The sequence below is a fragment of the Choloepus didactylus genome, chromosome 7, assembly GCF_015220235.1.
Source record: "Choloepus didactylus isolate mChoDid1 chromosome 7, mChoDid1.pri, whole genome shotgun sequence".
NCBI classification, from domain to species: Eukaryota; Metazoa; Chordata; class Mammalia; order Pilosa; family Megalonychidae; genus Choloepus; species Choloepus didactylus.
The window spans coordinates 33632241-33654206 of NC_051313.1; the positions used below are offsets into that span (position 1 = coordinate 33632241).

The window sequence follows — 21966 nt, forward strand, 5'->3', positions numbered from 1 at the left end:
TCAATCATACTAAATCCATTTATGCAATGTTTAAATATGACTATCATATAGATTACATATAATTTTAAGTGACATTCCAACACACACCACATTTAAGCTTTACTATATATAATACTCCAACTCTTCAGCTTCCTTACATTCAGATATTTTAAGTGACAAGAAAAAATAACAGAGAGGAAGGAAGGCAACATCAAATAAAAACAAACTTACCAAATGCTGATAGACTAAGTCTTTGGTACCTTACCTAAAAAATCACTTTTCTTCAACTACTTCTCTCCATCTCCACTGCACCACTCTAGCATAGGCCACCATTTTCTTATCTCCCAGTGACCAATGACTCCCTTATGTGATGCTCTCCATATTGCAGATAGAGTAATCTTTTAAAACCACACACCTAATTAGGCCACTCTTGTAAAAACCCTTCAAGCCTTGGCTTCTCATTGCCCTTGTACAAGACAAGACCCTCTCACAAGGCTACAAAACTACCGGATCTACCTCCTACTTGCTAAGCCTCATCCCTTGCAGCTCACAGGCCTTCTTCCAGCCCCACAATAACAGTGTGAAGGCTGTCACCAGAGTAACATGTTGCAGTGAATAGATGTAAAAATTCTGTACTGTACCAACACATTCAACTGGGTGACTAGGAGGCAGGGAATACTGGACATTAGATAAAAACCCATGAACCTTAATCCCAATTCTTTGTGTAAAAGTCAAATTTTCTATCACAAATTCTCATCTCTAAAGAAAGGACACTGGGCAAAAAGATCCCTAAAAATCGTCAAGCTCTCTGATTCCATAACTCTTTCACCACATACTTTACATGGAGATTTCAGATCAAAGGTCCTGCCCCAATCTCTAACCTGATTTCATCAGCATTAAGTTTTGACTACTTCCTTTTGAATTCAATGCCTACACTAGACACTGGGGTTCTTTTGGAAAATAGTCATTTCTCCTATTTAAATACTAGCTACCCTTTCTGACAGCTGTCCTTTGGTTCACCTTTGTTAAAAGCAACAGTGCTATGTCCTTCTCTATTCAAACACCAGTCTATTTTGAAAGCTTCAGCTCAGGCTCAACTTATTTATCCTGCTAAAGTAACCTCTGAATAGGCCAGTGTTCTATATTAACTGGCAAGGAAATAATTCAGAAGATTATAATGCTGAAGATGCAGACTCAGTCTAGTAAAGAAACACACCGTCTATTAGATTTCCTGTCATACATAGTAGGAAGAAGCCTGAGTTAGTATAGAGAAATGGCTTATAATGCTCTGAAATTTTACAGAGATGAAAACAGCAACTTTAGTTATTAATTATGAAAAAATTGTTATTTTAATATTTTAGAAGTCACCGAGTAATTTAAATTGTGTTGAATTTGCTAATAATATCTACACCTTCAAATTCTGAACCAAATGTGTAATTACCCTAAAATGCCCTGCCAGGCAAAATATATTTTGAGAACTTTGTTGGCTTACTGTCCACCTGTTTTTATTCGTGGATTGTACACTTGTCTTATAATAAAGAAAAATTTAGGAAACACATGAAATAGGCTAAAAATTCAAATGTCTAGCAAAGTTCAAGAAGGATGGCACACAATGAAAAGTCTCTTTTCTCCATTCCTGACTACTGCCACGAATTCCCCTCCCCAAAGGTAACCAGTCTTAGTTTTTTTGCATGTCCTTACACACACAAGATAAATGAGATATTCTGTGACCCAAGGAAGCCAAGGTCTGGAGCTAAGACACTTCAGGCCAGGATAACGGACCCACTCACGAACGTGGAGAGGGTGAGTTTTCCCTGGAGTTCCCAGAGGGCGGGCCTTCTGCCACTTTGTTCAGGAAATGTGTTGCTGCCCCAGGAACTCAGAAAGGGTGGAGCACATTCCCTGGGGATTGGGGAGAGCCTGGCCACCACCCCACTCTTCAGAGAGGGGAGAGCCTGTGCCCCAGAGATGGCAGAGAATCTTGGTGCCACCCTGATGCTTGAGGAGGGTAGGCCGGAGAGCAAGGTGGTCTCCCCAGTGCTTGGATATGTTGGATTAATCATTCCAGCTTTTGGAGGAAATAGGGATGCTGTGCAAGCCCTTAGAAAGGGTAGCACTGCTGCTCTCTCAAGCCCCAAGGATAAAACATCTTTCTGTAGATGACTCTCAGACTTCGAAATCTAATGGAGTTTGCCATGCAGGTTTTTGGAACTGTTTGAGAACTCTGACCTGTATTTTCCTTTCAATTTCTCCCTAAGGAAATGGGAATAGTTATCCTGTGATTGCTCCTCCATTGTATATTGGAAGCAGATAACTTGTTCTAAGTTTCACAGGTCCACAGCTGGAGGAGAATTCTGCCTTAGGACAAACCTTGCCTATAACTGATTTTGTTAACACTTGGTACTTCATATTATTACTGAAATGATTTAAGGCTTTTGTGATATTGCATATGGAAAGAACATGCCTTTTTGAGGTCCAGAGGATGGAGTGTGCTTGTTTGGATCTGTTATGTACTCTAGAAAAAACAATGTTCTTTTAATCCAATCTTGTGGGGGCAGATCTATTGTGGGTGGGAAATTTTTATTAGGTTGTTTCCATGGAGATGTGACCCTGCCCATTCAAGGTAGGTCCTTAATCCCCTTGCTGGGGTCCTCTATGAGAGGATAAAAGGCAGGAACATTTTGGAGAGTGTAGAGAGAAGCCAAGAAAGAAAACACCCCAGGAGGAGCAAGAAGGACCCACAGAAACTAAGAGAGCCATTTTGAAACCAGAACCCAGGAGAAGAAGGACCAGCAGACATCATCATGTAAATTCCCATGTGATAGAAGAAACCTGGATGCCAGCAGCCTTTCCTCAGAGAAGGTATCTACCTCCTGATGCCTTAATTTGGACATTTTCATGGCCTTAGAACTGTAAATTTGCAACCTAACAAATCTCCATTGAAAAAGCCAACCATTTCTGGTATACTGTATTCCAGCAGCCTTAGCAAACCAAAACATCCCCTCACATGGCTACAGAGAGAAATGTTCTCTTTGGAAAATCTTAATCTTTCTACCTAATTAGCCAACAGAACAGTTTAAGGTACACATTCACTAGATCAGTAGCCACGGTTATTTTCTTGTGAAAACTTCTCTGGGAAACAGTTGTTGTTGCTGGTTCCTCTGAAAAAAATTCAGTTATTTTAAGGTGGGACACTGGCTAAAAATGACCCAGATCCAAACCAGGAATGTGCAAAGGGCCCACCGCTGGGTGCCCACAAGCGTGAAGCAAACCACCCACTGTCAAAAAATATTAAAATTGGGCCTCCCAAAGCTCTTAGTTCCCTCATTCAGCAAATATTTATGAGTCCATGCTTTGTACCAGACACTACTTGTGCATGGTGGAGATTCGATGACTGATAAATGATAGTGCTTGAGTTGTATTCAAAAGCATTAAGTGTGATGAGAGAACTTCATTTCATGATTTGGAAGATGGATTCATGCAGGCACTAAAGAAGCCACAGCAAAGCCCTTCAGAGGCTGTATTCAGTGTCTGCCCCACCATGAGACAAAGATCATCACCAGCAGTAAACAGCTCCTACTCGACATTCTCAGCATCCAACCTAGCAACTGGTGCACCAAAAAGGCTCAAAAAAAGGTCAGCAAACATTCTGAAGAGATTGATATTTTAGAGATTCAAGTATAAATGTCAGAGATACTGTTTACTTCTTCGACATGATCCTCCTCATCATCCATCTTTATTCAGTTGTCCCAGGCACTGTTCTACCACTTCATATATACCTTATTTCTCTTTCCAAGGTTCCTAACAAATAAAAATCAGAGTAAAGAGGACAACACTGTAGCAGGACTGCATTTTAGCTTTCTTGGCATCAGAAGTGGCAAGTGTTGTTTTGACTCAGAAGTGATTAAAGACAATTGATAAAATTTTAGCACTAACAAGGTCCTTGGGTGGGGAAAACCACCAAGATTAACTGTTATTTTATTTCTATGGTATACAAATTTTATTTTATTTTCTATATTTTCACATTGTTTTCTAAGTAATTACCTTTAAAATCTGGAAGAATGTAAGCAGACATTTAGAGATTTTACTGATGCAGAAACTAAGGTGCAAAAACACCAAGTGACCTGCTCAGGGTTACTGGATGGAAAAGAAGGGGCCAGTGACGGCAAGAAGAGGAGGCATTTACATCTGTCCACAGTCAGTGGTAAAGGTCTGTTGATCAGGTAACAAAAGTTCTTTGATCAAAGGCTAAATAGACTAAGGGTCCAGGATGACTTAAAACTCTAGGATGCATTTTAATTGTTAACATGAGTAAGATAAATAGCTGTGTAAGCATCAGTCTCGAGGGTGGGTTTCTTGGTGATCTGTACTGCCACCCGCAGACCCCTGCTTTATATCCTATGGGTACTCAGTTTATAACTGGTGATACAGTTGTTCTGAAGTATGATGATAAGCCAAGAGCAAAGAGATTCGAATAAAACGTGTCACCCTCTGAGCTTCCCAATTAACACTTGATCTCTCTCCTCCTGACTTAGCAGAGGCACCTGTGAAAGCTGAACTCACAAATTGAGTAGGAACGTGTATAAATGGCCAAGAACCTGTCAGGTGACCAAGATCCTTGAAGACCTCAGGTCAAGAGGCCAGAAAGCTCTATATTTTTAACTTAGGTTACTATGGAAAGAAGATGATGTCATTAAGCACTAGGAGCACAAAACAATGAGCTCTTTAAATAATGTAAAATTTATGTGTAATAGAAAATAGAGTATAAAGCCCCTGTTCAGACTTTTAAAATGACTCAGTTTTACTTGACCTGGCCTGAAATTTCAGGGCTTTTCATAAACACCTGTTTTTATGCATGAATTCCTCCTTTCAAGACCTCAGCAGCTATCTAACCACTAAACCACAGTAGACTATTTACACAAATAGATTATTTTTAGTTCTGGATTCTGTAATAGCACCAATGAATGTTCTTTTTAAATTTTTTCAGGAAGAATGAGGTACAGCTAGGTGATGGTGGAACCTGTGGGTCTCTAAGGGCTCTAACTAAATTTCTGGGCACTTTTCCCATTTCCACTGCTTAAAACGATGAAGGACTGGGAGAATAGGAAAATCAGTATCCTGCTGGGTAAGGGTATGAACACATTGGCTTAGGTGATGATGTTTCCCCTTAATGGGCACTCTTTTTGATAGTTCTTCACTTCAGAAATTTGACTGGATTAAACATTAGGGTAGGAAACATTCATAACAGAGAAACTAACTTCATCATCCAAAGAACGACATAATTTGTCTAGATGACCACTCATGCCCCTTAAAGCTCTGAGTCTATGAAAGAACAAAAATATTCTGGATCAAGAATTTATGTAACTTAAAAGAAAATTTTGTAGGTAAATAATCACATAAGCAAACAAAAAAGACAAATGATAAACTGGGAAAAATATGTGCGAACTATAGCACAGAAAGGAGCTTTATATTCATCAGCTATGGAACACTTTTAAGAAAAGTGGGCTAGAGATGTGGTCTCAAATATATGGAAAGATTTACTCCTAATATGAAGAATGAAAATTGAAACTAGATCGATTTTCCAGCTATCACTTGTAAGATGGGCAAAAATCTAAAAGTTCAAATAACATGCCCTGTTAGTGGGGTTGTGGGGAAACAGGAAGCCCCATGTGGTCCTGGTGGAAATGCAAAATGATACAACAGTGGAGGGGAATTTAATCTTTAGCTAACCTACATATACATTTACCTTCTGACTCATGAACTCCACTCCTTAAAATCTCTCCCAAAAATGTTCAGGCCAATACACACACACACACACACACACACACACACACACACACACAAAGGTTTCCACTGCAAAACTATTTGTATTAGCAAAAGACAGGAAATATACAAATGTCCATCAATAGAAAAATGATTGAAAAAACTTTGGTACATCCGTGCAATGGAGTACTACAGTGCAGCTGTGAAAAGAAATGCAGCCCGTCTTCACATAATGCAATTCAATGATCTCCAAGATAAAACATTTCATTTATCAAAGGTAAAATAAAATGTGTATATTACAATGCCATTTATCTAAGAAATTAGGAAGGGATATGAATGAGTACATAGTCTTAAAAATAATAGAAGGATAAACCAAAAATTCTTGTTTTACAAAAGGTTGCCTTCTTTTTATAGAAAGAGGGTGAAACACAGGGTGGATAGGTCAGTAATAAAAGATTTCTACAAATAGTCCCTGCTTTGCACATTTGATATGGGAAATACACAAGGTGTGCTGTGCTGCAGATGGCTCACACTGGCTCTTGTTAAATGTTCAGGAGTTTTGCCAGCTGAATGTCTTCACCTTGGTAACTTGGAATGGGCCATGGAGGAGTATTTACACCATGGAAATCAGCAAACACTTCTCCCCTACACCCAAGCTGGTTATTATGCATATACCAGCACACTACAGAAAACAAAGAAATATTTTACATAACTATAAAACAAAATTAATTATAAAAAGAGGAATTCCTAAATATTGAAAGCAAAATGAAATCTAATAATGAATTGAGTGGGCATGACTACACTGAAAGGAACCATTTCAAATGACTTTAAAACACAGTTATTTGACTATACATCCCTAGTAGAAATGAAGGAAGGAAGGAAGGAAGGATGGACAGACTGACCAACCCATAAAATTACTGGGATCATGTCAAAAGGACTCAGGAGTCAACTTGAAGAGGCCCCTACTGGGCAAAGATGGGGGAAAAAATCTGAGAAATAAAAATAATAGTAATTGCCATAGATTGAAACAACAGAATATGTTTAAACTCATGATTTTATAATGATACACAAACACCTTACCACGCCACCTCTAGAGGATGCTTATTCTTTTACACAATCTAATAAGGCATCTATCCTGCCTTTTCTATACAAATCATACCTCACGGAAACCAAATAGTTGACAAAGGGGTATTTCTCTTTATGGAAGCATCCCAGTTAAATAAACGAAGGAGGAATGATAGAATTAGAATATGACCATTTTGCAATCTCCAAAGAAATAATGAATCTAAGCCACAATCATCAAAGCTCAGAAAGACACAACTAGCAATGAAGGGTCTCCTGATGGAAATACAGCACCACCTATGAAGTATTCTTGCCAAAAAAGTATCCTTGTGTGTGTATGTGCGTGTGTGCATTCATATGTGTGTACTTCAAACTTGAATCAGATCAAGTCTCAAGATCTAACTACTAATTTGCAGAAGAGCAAATTAAATGACAAAATCCAGACTGTGGAAAATTGTACAGCACAGTTTTTCAACAAATAAATTACAAGGGGAAAACAAGAGACATACATGAGAAACCTAGATTAATAGGGACCTAAGAAACAGTCAGTCAATTGCAGTGCATGAATCTAATCTCAGTAAATGATAAACTGATCCATAAAAAAACATGAATATGTATGTATGTGTATGTATTTAAATGTACACAAGATATATGTGTGTACATATGTTTGGGTGTGTATATAAGTCTAAAAAGCACATATACATATGCATATAACTATATGTGGGTGCATGTATATACATAAATAAGATAACTGAGGAAAGATGGTACTAAATTTAGCATTTGATGAAGATAATTTAGCATTTGATGAAGATATAGTTTTGAAGAAAAAGGAACCTGTATATTCTAGAGATAGATACTGAAATATTACAGGTGAATTGGTACAGCATATGAGATTTACCTCAAAATGTAAGAGGTGATGACAGAAGGGGAACTGGCTGGCAAAGAGCTGAGAATAGTTTAAGCTGAGTGATGGATACATAGGTATTCATTCTAACTATTTGCTCTACTATAAAAGACTAAACTTTTCTATGATAGAGTTAAAAAAACATATGAACAGAAACAACAAAAATGATGAACTAATTTAACTAGCTGGTGACAGAACGTTGGTATTAGACCAGCCATTCTCCACTTAGGAGCATAAGGTATTCACTGGAGGAGCTTTTTCAAACTATGGTCCCTGAATCACCACTACTTTAATGAACGCTGAAGGGTTGTATTGGATCCCCCAGGTATATGTGAGAGGGGAAGGGTTGTGACCCACTGTATAAACATCTTCAGCGTGGGGCATTTAACTCCATGCCTGACACTTGAGGGTTTCTCAAGAAATATTTAGTGAATTAATGAATGACCCAAGGGAAGTGACAATGAATAGGAGAGCTTAATAGCAATTAATTGCTAGATGTGTAAAACCATCATTCACATCTGATATAAAAAAATCACCCAGGTTACCTCCTGGGTTTAAAGAGCATGGCTCTGTTTTAAGAGGAATGGGTTTTCACCTGAAGCCACAGAGGAGTCACTTCAAACAGCTACAAGTAAACAACCAGAATAAAAATAGTTTTATATACACAATTGGGTTGGGTGTGGCTAGCAAATATTCTGATTCTACAATCTGTTTTGGTCAAGACAGTGCTTCTCATATGACTAACAAAGCAAACAGAAGTCAGATTCCTTGTGCTGAAATAAGTAACTATTTGTAAAAAGGGTTGAATGTCCAAGACTTATCCAATAAAGACACCACATTTTCAAAAGTTAAAGGGGAATAAAGAATGGCAAATAACCACATATGTTTACATATCCAAAAATGGATGCAAAGAACCACCTAGTATGGATTTTTTTGTGTCTCCAAGACTTTTTAAATACACTCGCAAAAAGGAGAACCATAATGAAACATATCAAATACTAAATGGAGCCAAGCCACTGTCTGACCATGGGGAACAGGAGAATACCTCAAGCACAAGAATAAGCTAGAATAACCTAATTTTAAAGCTGGGAGGAGCTTAGAAACCACCTAGTCCAACCTTTTCATTGTGACAATAAAAAACACACTGCAGAGAGCAAGGTGAAAAATTGGAAATAACTGAAATATCCAAAAATTAACAAATGCATTACACAGGTGCATAGTGCTTTAGGTGTCAAGAGCTGAGAATTAATCTTCTGAACTTTCACATTAATGACATTTAACAGGGTATCAGTCTCCACTGTAAACAATTAAGTACATATACACACATTCATGTATAGACACAAAAATACTAAAATATGTTCCTTTAATAACTCCTTTCAAGACAAATTCTTCAGCCTAGCACTCAAGAGCATCTATAATCTTAACCCATCTACTCTTTCAAATTCTTGCCCAAATAAAACATAAGCAAATGGAAGGTAGCAATTTTCTCTCACTTATCTTTTGTGACCTTTTGCAGATGTAGTAGAGTATGTATAATAATTACAACAGCTATTCCATCTATTAATTTCCGAATGATGAAAGAATGACTAGAACATAAGCTTTGAGTATCCTGTTAAAATGAATTTATATAAAAGCCACAATTCATTGTCATCTATGAGTATTATATAGAGACATGTGACAGTGTAGATTTTTAAATATGGCAATAAACGGTTTAAATGTGAGAGTTAGGAGAATAAACACTGTTCCTAGGAAGCAGAGAGATGAGTGATCCATTTATATTTCTACAAATGCTATATGAGTGATCCATTTATATTTCTACAAATGCTATACAAGGCTTTGCTTAAAATACAGACACAGACACAGACACAGACACAGACACAGACACAGACACAGACACACACACACACACACAATTGTCTGCAGGGGTAGGGGAAGAGAAAAGAAAAAGAACAAACCTATATTTCTATTTCGCCCACTGGCCAAACACTCATTTATTTCAATTATTGATCAATCCTGAATCAGTACTGCTTTAATTCTGTAGAAATACATAAATGGCATATCTATACCTGTGCAATCTATCTGATTTAGATCTCAAGTGATGAAATTAAATAAGATACAAATTTTAGGCTCTAAACTCCCTGTCTTTATTAGATTCTTTAGGATCCTGAAAACTGATTTTAAGAGTTTCTTACTATTGTTAAACACAATACTAACCAATAAAAATGACAATAATAGTGTTTACTTTCATCCTTGGGGAAAAATGCTTCTAATTTGGTTGATTTGAGATCTATGGAGGAAATTGCAAGGTAAGCTCATAATATTTTGAAAAGCTGAAAGCAAAGTTTAAAGAAAATTTTTGTTCTGAAATGAACACAGCAACCTTATTTAAATAAAAATATCACATTAAGTTAAGGGTTTTTTTGCAAATTTTACTGCAACTCTAAAAGTCAAATCCAAAATTAAGCAATAATTAAGCATTGCTGTGAATAAAGAATCTAAATCCTTCAGGGTAATTATACTACAATCTCTACTATTAAATGTCTTCTGCCTCTGTTTAAAAAATTAAAAACATTTAATAAGCAAAAATGTGAAATATTTAATATGCTATTATATTAAAATTTTCTTATTAACTTCTAAGGCTTATATTAAAATTCTGAAATACAAATAAGCATAACCACATTTTTACCAATTTGTTTCTTTCTCTCAAGCCTAAAAATAAGTTAAAATTCATAAGCTATTTTCAACAAGTTAGGAACAAGAATGGACACATTGATGGCTTCACCTAATAGTTGAACACTTTAGATGATGGCTTAAATCCTCAATCCACCTTCCCTTCCAAATTCTTCCCCTATATTTATATACTACCAAATATGTTCAACCTAATAACACAAAAATGTGTTTTTCAAGAATAAAAGGGGATATTATCTTCCCATCACAAACCAATCTAAACATTTACCAAATGACTTCTAAAATAAAATCACAGGAAAAGATGGCACATGGCTAAAACTATTAATATATATATTTGGACAAAGAGTTTATTTTTCTATTAGAAAACAAGGAAAAAAAGAACCCAACCTGATCTTGTATGCCTGCCTAATAGAAATTTCCACCATAATTAGTGCTTACCACCTTTGATGGGAGGAGCTTAAACTCAGGGAAACCTCATGTAGTGAGGGAAAAACAGTATAAATACTGTGGGGCAGCTCTGAAGAGGTCATCTTCTGCACTGCTCACCTGGGCAGAAGACGCTTCAGAAAGCTACTAGGAAATCATCTCCAGGAACTCCCAGTGCCCAGGTAAGCCTATGTCCTGATACTCATTGGTGGACTTCCATGTGAGCTTGCTTGGAAACAAGCGTCAACAAATTACCTTGTTGTGTGTGTTTGTGATTTTGAAAAGGGCTACTTCCCGAAAAATGCACTCAGAGGTTTAATTTGTATCAAAATCTATATAATGGTGCCAATAAAAACAGGCTCGGATCTGAATTCCAATGTATTATGAAACGATTGGATATTTCAATCTACATCAAAGATCCTGAACTATTTAATACAGACACCCAAAGATGATTTCTGCATTTCTTTTTGTTTTATAAATCACTTCATTTTTATTTGATTATTTGAATGTATTTTCCAAAAACAACTGAGACATCATTACAGAACTAGAAAATTAAAGCTCTCATTAATTATGAAATGTATTTAAAATATATAGGCTAGTGTAAAAAAAAAGAAGATAATTTGTATAAAGAATTCATCAGTGCAACATTAGAAAAAGAATATAGGTCAATAAATGAAATTATTCTTTTTTGTTTTTCAGAATTCTTCTGAGAATATGCTGCCACAAATAGCCCTTTTGCTGCTATTGGCCCTGAACTTGGTTCATGGGTTTTATGCTGAACGATACCAAACACCCACAGGCATAAAAGGCCCACCATCCAACACCAAGACCCAATTCTTCATTCCCTACAGCATAAAGAGTAAAGGTAAACTGAACTGTGTAGTTTGCTCTGTGAACTGGATGGTTGTTGCTTTCTACAATATTACTGATCTCAAACAAAATGCTTTTAACTCTGTTTGGTGTTCTATTATTTTTTAAACCCCTGAATTAGCCCAAATTATTAAAACAGAATAATTTGTGGAAAAAGTAGGTCTATTAAGAACATTAATAACCCTTAACAATAAAGTATAGTAAAAAGAAGTACCCAAAGAAGATTAAGAATTTTGATGTATGGAGATTTTTTCCCTCAAATGTCGCTTTTGCAAAAATAACTACCCAAAATCAAGAAGTATTAATTCAATCAAAATTAATCTAGCTTAAAATGTTTCTAACCAAAAACAACTGCCAATTGTACAGAGTAGCAAGTTAATATATCTAAACACTTAAAGAGAATAGAAAGTTAATATGTCTAAACAAATATATATTTTTTTAAAACCTATTCAACCAGCCCACAAATTTACCCATAACTGAGTATTAATTATCAACTAAAACCTGATGCCCTTAAAAATAAATTTAATAGGCAAACATAGTAGCAATTATCATAATTACTTGCACATTTTTTGTTTAATTTAACATAGCTGTGTAACTTTGGGTAAGTTATTGGTCTTTCCAGCACCTTAGTTTTCTCATTTGTAAAACGAGGAGCTGTGTTGAGTTAATATCTGTCAAGTGCTTAACTGTGAGCTACTACCTACTACTGTAGCTAACAGTACTTCTATTACTTTCATTACTTTACTATTACTATTACTTCTACTATTACTATTACTATTGCTAGTGGTGATGATGTAGCCTTGGATAAATTTTAACTTTCTTCCTGAATCTATTCATCTGTGCAGCTTTTTCAGTTACTCTGAAGAGTACTGAGATAAGGCTCATAAAGTGCTAACAGATTCTCAAAGAAGGACAACTATTAGATTTCACATTCATTAATTCCTCTTAACAGCATCTGAAACAATTCAAATTTTCTTCCCATAATATTTTTTCATTATGGTTACATAATTTATCCTGTAAATAAATCTTCCAAAAATTTGTTATAAACCTTAAATATCATGTTTTTGGAAGCAACCATTTTGGGCAAATTAAACTTACATGATTTTTTAAGAAGATGAAATGTAACCTATTTCACTAAAGGTACCTTAATATTTAAAAATAAGTGCACAGATGCACAACATATACCCTTGCACATCTCAAAATATAAGTAAAACAGAAATTGGAAAAGAAAGAATAAAAGAATAAGAAATAATAAAAGTAAAAGTTACTTTACTTGAAGCAACAAATACAATTTGAAATGCAGCACTGGATTCAAAACTTGCTATTATCACAGATTAAGACTTTCTGTAGCTTACCAAATTCATAATAAGTAGTCTTGAATTAAAGGTTACAAATATTTCTCTCTGTCGCCCCACCTTTATGTACTGCATCCTCCTGGTTACTTTTGCAAAACAAATGAAAACGTGTATCTGTTATCAAATGGTAAAGTTTAGAAGCTGAATTTTAATCATTAAAGCCACCTTAGTTTCTACTCGATAATGCAAGATAGAAACCCAAATACATTATCCTCCACTGGCAGGCATCAATTACTCTAAGGAAAGCAAAATTCTACAATTTATACATTAGGTTGATAATAAAAACAGAAAGAGCTTCCTATATAATTCACAGAAGCATCTGTTCAACACAGGCTAAAAGAGAGGAACTCTGCAGATGCTTCCACAGCTGGTGGGCAGACTCTGGGGTCACATTTTGACAGAATCAGTCACTATTCCAGTTGGTAGGCACTTAAGAAACTTCTCTACTGGGAAGTTGTCTTTCTTAAGAATGATGTTACCCTAATCTTGAGCAGATGAAAGTTTTCAGATGGCAAGCTATGAACAGGAGTTGTTCTTCAAGGTTTCAATAGAACTCTCATCTTTCTTGCATTGAGAGGCTGAGGACACATCAGGGCAACATTCCGAGTGGGAGAAATCACCTGTTTTAGAACGGCACAGTTCTAGCTTCCAAGGGTGCTCAATGCATGCATTTCAATAAGACTTGTTTTCTTCTCTTAACAGTTAAATAGAATTCCAATCAGATGAAGACAATTATTTTAGTATGAACACAATCCTTTATAATATTCTGACATAAACCCCAGTCTAACATAATTTGCATTCTTTAAAATGTGCTATTTTTATTCCAAACCAATAAGAAAACATCTTATTTATTCATCTAGTCTATTTGCTATATATCAACATTCAGCTCTACATACAGATAGATCATAGATGTACACTAAAGTCAATCAACAAGCTGTGTGTTAATATGTGGAAATTATTTCTATAAATCAATTTTTCTCATATTCTTTTCCTTGGATGTCATTTTCTGACCACAGGTAAGTAAAGCATAATGCATTTAAATGCTTGTAAATTGAAATGTAACTCTAATTATTACTAAATATAAAGATACCTAAGTCTAAAATGATTATTGTTAAGTTTCGGTGTATCTGTTTAATGATTCAGCTCCGCACTTAACCACCAAATGATTTTTCAAATCTCAGGAACATCTCTAACCAACAGAGTAATATTAGCAAGTACTTCTTACAGGCCAGTCAATTAACATGAAAGGGTTTTTTTTGTTGTTGTTGTTTTTGGAACACAATACTGTACTAACAACTAATAGTTTAAAGGAACTATACCCATACAAATGTATTGTCAATGGCAATTTTCAATTCATTTCAAATCATTCTATTTTAATTCCCATTTAGTCTTTGTTTTGATTTTTAAAGCCATTAAAGATTTAGTTAAATAGAGGAAAAGTATATTAGTCATCCTTTTGCAAAATAGTTGTGGGTCAAAAGTCATAGCTATAAGTCATGTTTAGGATTTTGACCAAGTTATTCAACTACTATGACATCTAAATTTCTCATTACTGTAAGTCATTTTCTGACAGTGTAAGACTGTAAGCAGTATAAACAAGCATTCTAGTTGTGTTTTTGAAAATTTATTAAACTGCAAATGATTTTAATATAAATTCTGCAAGTAGAATTTATAATTTTATATATCTATAACTTTTTATAAATTCTAATTTTATTACTGTCTTTGATATCTAGTGAAGAATTAAAGAAAAGTTTACATAGATGGCTATGATTCTTCGACATGGTAATACCTCCCTAAGGGTATATCCTAATGCCTTCAATGCCCTGTTACATTCTACCTCTGAATTACCAAAACAGCCCTTGAACACCTCTTAAAGCACTTATCACATACACTTGTTTTACTCGACACATCCTGTGATTTATTCACATGTGTGGCCCAATGGAACTTTTCACATCATAGGCACTAAATAAAAGTGATTTTTTGAGTTTAAGTTTAGTATATCAATACAAGTAATTCAAATGAACCTACAGCTCTATGAGATCAACTCACACAATACATATTTGCATTCATCAAAGAAAACTTTAGATAGCCCTTTAATACTATTTTATGAACCGCCACCATTATTACTAATTCTCTAATTCTTTGTTTCAATTTTTTGTATGGAGGTTAAAAAAAATCAACCTAAATCTAAAGTGTGTTGAGCATGACCATGGCAAATGTAAATTAGAATTAACTCTGGTTCTCATTTTTGTCTTATAGATAGCTTTCGTGAAGGAAAATTGTTATAGTTCTTAAACATTTTCCCACTTATTCTGCACTGGTCTTTTTCTTCCTTTACTGTCAAATATGTTTTTTCTTTCCTTTCCAAGTAGACTATTTTCCCAAAACAAATACAACTCCACTTTCACTGGTCTTATTCTAGATGAATTCTTCAATCCCAGCATGTTTTTACGGATCATCAGGGTGTGATGAAAATACTAGGGTAGAGGACATCATCTCTAGCAGCGTTTTTAAAAACACTATAAAAATATCTGTCCAGAGCTATTTAAGACTGGTCTGCCTAAGACTGATGAGTGGGCTGAATGACCCTGCAATGCCCTGCCCCAATTCACAATTAGAGACACAATGACTATCCCTAACGTAACTAACCAACCCTCACTGGGTGTGTCTCTTAGGTATACCAGTAAGAGGAGAGCAAGGTATTCCTGGACCGCCAGGCCCTGCCGGACCTCGAGGACACCCAGGTCCTTCCGGACCACCAGGAAAACCTGGCTTCGGGAGCCCTGGACCCCAAGGGGAGCCGGGGTTGCCAGGACCACCAGGACTGTCTGCCACTGGGAAGCCCGGTTTGCCAGGACTCCCAGGAAAACCAGGGGAAAAAGGCCCTTATGGACCAAAGGGAGACATCGGCCCAGCTGGTTTACCAGGACCACGGGGCCCACCAGGGCCTCCAGGAATCCCTGGCCTGGCTGGAATTTCTGTTTCAGGAAAACCTGGACAACAGGGACCTACAGGATCCCCCGGACCCAGGGGCTTTCCCGGAGAAAAGGGTGCACCCGGAGTGCCTGGTGTGAATGGACAAAAGGGGGAAATGGGATATGGTGTTCCTGGCCATCCAGGTGAGAGAGGTCTTCCAGGCCCTCAGGGTCCCATGGGACCAGCTGGCCCTCCTGGAGTAGGAAAAAGAGGTGAAAATGGGTTTCCAGGACAGCCAGGCATAAAAGGTGATCGGGGCTTTCCAGGGGAAAGGGGACCAAGTGGTCCTCCAGGTCTCCAAGGGCCTCCTGGGGGACAAGGACCAGAGGGCACTGGGAAGCCAGGAGCCCCTGGAGCCCCAGGCCAGCCAGGGATTCCAGGAATGAAAGGTTACCCTGGGGCTCCAGGAGTAGCTGGGCCCCCAGGGGCTCCTGGCTTTGGGAAACCAGGCTTGCCGGGCCTGAAGGGACAAAGAGGACCTGTTGGCCTTCCAGGGAGTCCAGGAGCCAAAGGGGAGCAAGGCCCAGCAGGGCATCCTGGGGAGCCAGGTATTGCCGGACCCCCTGGAAATATGGGACCCCAAGGACCAAAAGGCATCTCAGGCAACCACGGTATCCCGGGCTCTAAAGGTGAGCCAGGGCTATCTGGGCCTGCAGGACATCCCGGGGACAAGGGAGAAAGGGGCTCTCCTGGGTTAGATGGAAAACCAGGGTATGCAGGAGAACCAGGCCTCATTGGTCCTAAGGGTAACCCAGGGTTACCAGGCCCAAAAGGTGACCCTGGAGTTGGAGGGGCTCCTGGTATCCCAGGCCCCGTGGGCCCAGCAGGAGCTAAGGGACTGCCTGGACCTAACGGTGAGCCTGGTCCCAGAGGCGCCCCTGGAATACCAGGTACCAGAGGCCCCATTGGGCCACCAGGCATTCCAGGATTCCCCGGATCTAAAGGGGATCCAGGAAATCCCGGTCCTCCTGGCCCAGCCGGCATAGCAACTAAGGGCCTCAGTGGACCAACTGGGCCACCAGGGCCTCCAGGTCCAAGAGGCCATGCTGGAGAGCCTGGCCTCCCAGGGCCCCCGGGCCCCCCAGGTCCCCCAGCCCAAGCAGTCATGCCTGAGGGCTTTCTAAAGGCAGGCCAGAGGTCCAGTCTTTCTGGGACGCCTCTTGTTAGTGCTAACCAGGGTGTAACAGGAATGCCTGTGTCTGCTTTCACTGTTACTCTCTCCAAAGCGTACCCAGCAATAGGCATGCCCATCCCATTTGATAAGATTTTGTATAACAGGCAACAGCATTATGACCCAAGAACCGGAATCTTTACCTGCAGGGTACCAGGAATATACTATTTCTCCTACCATGTGCATGTGAAGGGGACCCATGTCTGGGTGGGCCTATATAAGAATGGCACCCCCATAATGTACACCTACGATGAGTATACCAAAGGCTACCTGGACCAGGCTTCAGGGAGCGCCATAGTGGATCTCACCGAGAATGACCAGGTGTGGCTGCAGCTGCCCAACGCCGAGTCCAACGGCCTGTACTCCTCCGAGTATGTCCACTCCTCCTTCTCAGGATTCTTAGTGGCTCCCATGTGAGTCTATTCCTACCGAGCTCATCCAAATCTTCTGCTTGGAAAGGCATTCCCCAGCTGCACCCCTCCCCACAAAATGTATAAGGAGGTAGGCTGAAAACAAACGTGAGTAATTTTGCTTAATCTTCCAAAATACAGATTTGAGCTTTCAGGCCAACATATTTTCCCTCTGGAAAAATAAGCAGCACAATATGTGAAGACCCCCTCAAACTTCTAGTCAGCAATCCTAAGAACTTTAAAAGTTTTCGGTGAACGCCTTCAGTATTTAAAAATTTCCTCATAAAAGCCCTGCTAAATTAAAAAAATTTAAAAAACACACACAAAAAAACCAAAAAACTATCACAAAACAGAAATACAACTCTAAGTTATATTACATTTGGCTTCAGAAACTTGGCATTTTCTTTTAAAATAAACCTGTTTTTAACAGTTACTATGAGGACTTATGGGAAACATTCAGGAGGTATCATATAACTTCATGGAACTTTACTTGAATATTCAAATCTAAAAGACACTGAATATCCTAAGATATTTCTGATGGTGCATTACTCTAAAGGGCCCTTACATCATGATCCATTCAAATGTACAGGTGCATATATATTTTTTAAAGCTCTTAATGAAAAAACAAAATATCATGTTAAAATTAACCAGAAATGCAAGGTGCTTTAGTCACAAACCCTCCGAACTTTTCTGTGATCTCAGAGAAGCTTTCTATACGTCCTTCACAACTTGGAAACAGCTGTCTGACCTATTGTTATTTATTTAATTCACTCAATACAGATGTGAACACTGTAGTAAAACAAGTTACTACATAAAATTTGATGGATTTGATTTAATTCCTTATTGAGTTTTATTTAATATGACTTTGTGGGCTTACAGAACATAAGCTTCTGTATTATGTCTCCCATTTCAGTGAAATTGCAACTAATATCAGGGCTTTCAAAATCGGACTAGAAATGAAAACCCTTTATTTATGCTCTGTACTGTATTTTTATATTGCTGTTTAAATTAAGCTGTGCCTCACTTATTAAAGCACAAAATGTTTTACCTACTTCTATTTACAATCCAATAAAATACATCAACAGATATTTATGTTGGATTTACTTGAAATGGGCTATTTGCTATTATCAACTAGTCTTTTAAAAGGCTTTTCATTTACAAAGTTGGTAAGAAGTAAAACAAAGTGGAGGGTGGCTTTTCTAGTAGTCTTGGCTGTGCCCCACTGCTGAGCATGGGTATTCCCACACACCCACGCACCCAGAGTGGACTGGGAGAGGTACCCACGAAACAACAGGGGGCCTGGGAGCCAGGTCATGGGTCGAGGACAGGGCACAGGAGAGAGAGACTGTCACCCCCAGCAGTGATTTTCTCCTGGGAGAGAAGGAAGCATGTGGCAGAGAAACATGTAGTTTGAACAAACATTCTGCAGTTACCATTGCCTTGACAGGATTTTAGTCATAATATTTACAATTATTTTGATGGGTTGAATTGCATGAAAAGAAGGTGAGCAATTTTTTCTGTCAATCAAAAGGCAATGTTTTTCTAAGCTGAAAAATACTGCTCCTGAGCATCCATCAGCCCACTGGCTGAAGGAGGACAGTCTGGTTTAGGTTCCTGGGGTGACATACTAAAATGCATCTATTTATTCCTGAGAAAGAACCTTAGTGTAATCCAAGCAAACCCATGAATGGAAACATGTTCTGGGCTGGAGAGATTTCTGCCTCCATTCTGGGTCAGCCAGGCCCATTCTTTAAGCAGCAAGGAGGGAATTTCCATGTGCAGGCACTTTCTCCACCTGCCTATAATTACTACACCTGTGGTTACAGGTGTCCCCAACCCTCATTTCAGCTGGGAAACAGCAAAGCCGAAATCTCAATGCTGGCAAACCCACAGAACCACGCCATGGACAGGCAAGTAAAACGCAGTTTAGCCACACAACTCAGAACGCTGGCAATTACGGCCGTAAAACAGACATGAGTTAAAGAACCCCTTTAAACGTCAGCAGTAGGAGCTACATAATGGTATTTGTTAGGATCAAATTAAATCCTAACCAAGGAATATAGCAAAATAGGTAGCTTCCAACTAATCTGCTAGTCATACAGCATTTAACAAGCATCTATTAGGAAGTTTCTCTTCATGCTACTCTCAGTTAAAAGCTGACACTTTTTTTTTTATTTAATAAATTTCATTTTGAAATAAATTCAGTCTTACAGGAACAGCTGCAAAAACAGTACAAACCCCATCCATAGAACTCCATCATACCCCGACCCTCCTCCCATGATACCCCAATCCACCAACTTTATCATCCTGTCACATCACTGTTTCTTTCTTTCCCTCCCTCCCTATCACCCATCATCTATTGCTCTGTCCTCTGAACATATGAGAGAGAGTTGCACATATCTTTGAACAAACAATATAATTCACATATACCTTTCCCATGGACAGAACATTCTTTTATGCAATCTCATTCAGTGCAGCTAAGAAGTTCAAGAAATTCAACATTGATATAAAGCTTACATTCTATATTTCCTTTTTTTTTTTTTCTTATGTCCCATCTGTGTCCCTTTGAGCCTCCTCTCCTCCATCCTCAGATCCCATCCAGGATCATCCTTGGCATTTAATTGTCATATATTTAGATTGAAAGTTGACACTTTTTAATTGTCTTGTATAGCAGCAACCATATCCTTCCAAAAATCAAATGTTTTTTGACCATTGTTCTGATAAAAAAAATCCCAAATGTAATATATGCAAGGATTCCATGTTTAAGCATTGTAAAAAGTACTTGGCAAACAATTACAATATCACTCTATTCTAAAGTAGGGGTTCAGGTTTTGGAAAACATAATATATTGCCCCCCCAAAAATAAAATCTTTCAGTCATTATAAAGTCTAGGAATTACACAATATTTTGAATGCATAAGTAAATTTACAATATTATAGTTCCTGAGATATCGGAATGTATTACTTAATGTACCATGGCATTGGGGCTAAGAAGACAGAAGCTCTAAAGTTCTCCCAAAATGGTTACTTTCTCATTGAGTACACACTTACCTGAATTTCAATACAAAAGAGCAGAAAGTTTCTCAAAAATAGTAAAGATTAGGGAGGTTCCGAATCTAAAATTACATCATTTTCATTGAATATTTTTTAAACCAGAAAGGAGACAATCATTATATTACAACATACAACCCTATAGCCCTTTGCTTCCTTGGAAACATTAACCAGTGTCCTCTTATCTAAAGACAAACTACTAGATATTTGTATCTATTTATACACACTTAAAATATTTAAAGATTGATGTATTTTGCTTATAGTAACTATGAAATGAGAAAATGATTGTATCTCTAAACTTAAGTTGTGTTAATAAAGACTTCTACAAACATCAAAACTGTGCTCAAAAGAAATGATCACAAACACAGGACTAATTCTGATTAAAAAACAAAACATTACCTATGTTATTATAAAAATGACAGTTATGATTCTACAAGATGACATATGAAAAAAGGAAAGTGATGCTGAACATGTAAACCAGTTTATGTTCACAGGTTTTAAATTCTAGATATAAACTGAGTAGTCAGAGATCTTGATGGTACAAAGAACTTTACAGGCATTAAATGATCAATTTTAATCAATTTAATTAATTTCAAAATGATGAATTTTAAAATTTCATCTTATTCTACAGATTTTATAGTATTTAGAGGGCCTAAAGACGTGGAGTGTTCTGTATTACCTTCACCTTTTTTATTTTGTTAATGAAACTAAGAAAATATTTCTTCCTGATTCAAGTTATCTTTTTCTAGACATTTGCACCCCCTGCTGGAGACAAAGTTCACTGTCCCTGAGGAAAAAAAGGTCACTAAATATCCAAAAATACTGCGACTGAACTTGCTGTTTTTCTTTCTTGGTTATCTCTCAAACCACAAACAGGAAATTGAGTAAAATCTCAGCTCAAAGTTACATGTAATTAAGTCCTCTGATATATAACTAAATAAATCAGTTTAAAAAATGAGCCCTCATCTTTAAAGTCTACTGCCCTGGCAGGTCAAAGTAATTATTATAAAAATAGTCTTTTCCTAAAAAGGAATAAAATTTTAAATTTGGAACAATTTTAAATTTGGCTGAAGAGACTCTAAATTTTGGTTTAATTATTTAGAGGAGTCTCTATTACAATTCAAATTGGCTCCATTACAGGCTGCTGTCTTATAAGATTTAAGCTCTGAGGAAATTACAAGGAAGTTAAGATGTGATATCTACATGTTAAACATTTTATTCAAAAATATTTAAGAGTTGTCTTTAAAAATGTAAAAACAAAAGAGATCCCAAATATAAAATGGATTATGAAACAGCCACAATTTCTATTAAT

At 37.3% G+C, this 21966-nt stretch overlaps 2 protein-coding genes across 2 annotated transcripts in view; one reads left to right on the forward strand and one right to left on the reverse strand.

The window, feature by feature from the left end:
* The window catches only part of NT5DC1 (5'-nucleotidase domain containing 1), a 91051-nt gene that overhangs the window by 49983 nt on the left and 19102 nt on the right, over nt 1-21966 (reverse strand). The window lies entirely within an intron of this gene.
* COL10A1 (collagen type X alpha 1 chain) lies at nt 11537-17730 on the forward strand. Its single transcript, XM_037842173.1, has 2 exons — nt 11537-11687; nt 15723-17730. Exons 1-2 carry the CDS (start codon nt 11537-11539, stop codon nt 17609-17611), a joined length of 2040 nt encoding a protein of 679 aa, XP_037698101.1. The 3' UTR covers nt 17612-17730.